At 44.9% G+C, this 3507-nt stretch overlaps 1 protein-coding gene across 1 annotated transcript; it reads right to left on the minus strand.

Annotated features, from left to right (window-relative positions):
* Positions 1-1904: 1904 nt before the first annotated feature.
* Positions 1905-2924, minus strand: LOC311054119 (casein kinase II subunit alpha-like; the record flags this gene model as incomplete). The annotated part of the gene is made up of 1 exon (XM_084069999.1): positions 1905-2924. The coding sequence occupies one exon, from the start codon at positions 2922-2924 to the stop codon at positions 1905-1907; it is 1020 nt and encodes a 339-aa protein (XP_083926125.1).
* Positions 2925-3507: the final 583 nt, after the last annotated feature.

Genomic DNA, 3507 nt, shown 5'->3' on the forward strand with positions numbered 1-3507 from the left:
GCGATATGACGCGATATAGAAAGATGGCGGATTTGAAATTGCTGAAAAATAGGCTTCATTTACGGTCTGTAGAGTCTATGGGCGCCAAGCTACACGGAGGAGATTGCAACCATGGCTTTTCACACAGAGATAACCTTTTCAGGCTGTATTATAGAACAGATCGAGAGAAAATGGAAAGTGTGGCTGTAGTGACGGTAAAACAATGTATGATATGACACATGAAAACTGGGTGGGGTGCCTGTTCAGAGTGTGAAAGTATGATGTATGAATACATGCCATTTGTGGTCTTCTTTATATTGTATGTGATTGCAAGTTTGTGTTGGCAAATAAATCCAACAAACATTCAGTGCCTTGTTTAATCTCCCCAGAAAGGTTCCTGTGAACCAAAGTGTTGACGTTTCGTCTGGCAGCAGAAATGGCTCATACATTGTAGCATTGTCAATGTAATTTCAATAAAGTATTACACGAATGTTGCATTGTGTATGTTTTTCTTATGTTTTGATGTTTTGCGAGATGTAAATTAGGCTATTCATATTATGACAGTCATGAGTCACCGCTGTGCACTTCCAGATTCCATTTTCGGAGAGGATGGCGAGCCCTTATTGGCTGGCCTTTGTTACCAAGGCACCAAGGCCAGCCAATGAGGAAAAAGTGATGAGAAAGCGACGGCTAGTGCAGCGTCTGTTTACTGATCAGCCCTGCGAGCTGTCGAGCTGATAAAAAAAAAGAAACCAGACAACTGAGAACATTATAATTGGGTAGTCACATATGAAGGCTAATTTATTTGATCAATACAACTTGTAGGACATGTTTGCGATGTGGCTCTGTACGATAAGAGGGTTGGTCTGTGTGTCTATCTGCGTGCTTGTTCGGAGCTAATTCACCACCCTGGGCGTCCATTGCCCAGGGCATTACTTTTCAGGGTGTTAACTGTGGTTAATGAGGGAAGTTCGGCAGACATGAATGGATATAAACACAAGTAGCCAACTAAAATGGAAAGACAATGTCCAAAGAATATCTAAACTGTGTGACTGGACTGCTAAAATTACAGTTGTGTGATGAAGTTATGGCTGGCCCGTGCCATAACAACGGTGAGTTAATTTCCAACTTCATGAACAGAACTGAGAGGCCGCTGTGCCAAACTTTCCATTGATTATACAGTACTGTAGCTATTGATAATAAATTACTTGTACACTATGCTGAACTGTGCACTGATGCCAGAAATAGTTAACTTTATAGCCTTTCCTTCCGTGAGCCCGATGCTGTGCAGTGGTTCTGTGTTTGTCGTTGATTTGAATTCATGTACCGTACGTACATAATGCATGCATGCAGCTATGGCTGGAGGTGGTCAACGGGGTCAACGTGACATGGCGCAAAGACACCCGACTTAATATTTTGAGGGCAATTAATTCATTAAGAATGTAATTAATTAATAAATAATAATACAAATATTTTTTAAGTGTCCCCCTCCAGGGTAGAATCGGATTTGCGCCCTTGCTAACAGCTGTATTCCCACTGGGCAATTTCGTTGACTGATCTTTCACAATGGGGGAGGTATAGTAACCAGTCTCGCCGATATATCAGCCATTATTTTACTTTTTTGATTACATCCGTAGATATTGCCAATTCGCAGATATGTCCCGATTTTTAACCGCTTTAAACCTGGCGACAGCGTCCCTATTTTGGGGGGCATGTGTCATACATTTCAAAAAATGTTCTCAAAAATAAACTTTTCTAATACATTTTCAAATTGATAAGAAAAGATTGCACTTAATGACAAAATATCGGTCAAAACATGGACTCTGCGTCAGACCCAAAAATCGGGCAATGGTCAGGCTGTGAATGAAGCACTCCCACCTCTTGCAAGAATATCTTCCTTGGATGTCGTTGAAACAAGGTTATATTCAATGTTGAACGTGTGACATTTGAGACTGATCTGTCACGATAGGGAAGAAGTAAGGGTGGTCCAGAGCCTCGCGGGCGGTCAGTCGGGTCTGGTGGTCATAACACAGCATCTTGTCCAGGAAGTCCAGAGCCTCGGGGCTCACCAGGTGCTGGTTCGTACTGTGAACGAAGCGCTCCCACCTCATACGAACATGTCCTCCTAGGATGTCGCGGAAGCGAGGTTCTAGCTCAAGGTTGTACTTGTCAATGTAGCCATACAGGTCTTCAGTCCCAAGTACCTTGGCTATTCTCACCAACTGGTCATAGTTGTCGTGTCCTTGGAAGAAAGGCTCCTTCCTAAAGATCATGCTGGCCAGCATGCAGCCCAGACTCCACATGTCAAAACTGTAGTCATACATCTGGTAGTTCAGCAAGAGCTCCGGGCCTTTGAAGTAGCGTGACGACACTCTGACACTGTATTCCTGCTCCGGGTGGTAGAACTCAGCCAGACCCCAGTCAATAAGGCAGAGCTTGCGGTGTTCGTGATCAATCATCACGTTATGTGGCTTTATGTCCCGATGCATGATTCCCATGCTGTGGCAGTAATCCAGGGCCTTGAGAATCTCATGCATGTAGAATCGGATGTCATAGTCGGTCAGGGTCGGATACAGTTGCTTGAAGTCTGTGTTGTTAACGTGCTCAAAGACCAGGGCGGGCGTTCCGGATACCGGGTCTTTAACTATATCAATCAGAGAGATGATGTTGGGTCCTCCACGCAGGTTCTCCAAAATCTTGATCTCTTTCTTGATTTTGTCTTCCGCCACTGGCTTGAGTATCTTCACCACCACCTGATCATTGTTGCTAATGTTGATCGCTTCAAAGACCTCACTGTATTTTCCGCGGCCCAGCTTCCTGACCAACTGAAAGTCATCCTGATTTCCCCATTGGACCAAATGGGACTCGTAGTCCCAGTACTCCTTGGGCCGGTGTGTGTTGACCTCGGTGTACATGCGAGCCCGGCTTGACACCAGTCCCGACATGTCTGACAGCTTAACGGAGGTTGCAGAGAATCTGCTGCCACCAACTATAAGGATGAATGGAAGGTGGGGAGGGAGGGAGGAAGGACAAGCAGGTTGGGGGGAGGGCTTTTGTTCCAAACAGGACCGGGGGTATGGGGGACTTTGGCTGTGGCCAAAGGGGTTAAATAGCTGTCCTTTGGACGGCTATTTATTTGACCAATTCAGTTATCAAAGTTATTCTCGTGAAGCTGAAGTTTTACCAGCTTGGAGACTCTCTTCCCTCCCCGCATCACAGGTACTGTAGAGTCGTCTGCTGTCTTGGAGACAATATGGTGGAGCGTTGCCGTACACATTAATCAGAGAGTACTTGGTCGCCAGTCAATGATGTCAGTGCTATGATGTCAGATATTGTCATATTTGGGCATGTGAGACAGACATTTTAGACAAAAGAAATGTATGACATGTCCAAAACAGGGCAGAAAATATCGGTCGGCCTCTAAGGCCTTGACTACATGGATCATTTTCAAAGGATATTTCCGATCTCCGTCTCCCATTGAACATGGGAGTGCATTCCCAATCAGCAGAAGATTAGGAATGCATTTCT

Source organism: Gymnoscopelus microlampas (assembly GCF_963454915.1).
Source record: "Gymnoscopelus microlampas genome assembly, chromosome: 10".
Taxonomy (NCBI): Eukaryota; Metazoa; Chordata; class Actinopteri; order Myctophiformes; family Myctophidae; genus Gymnoscopelus; species Gymnoscopelus microlampas.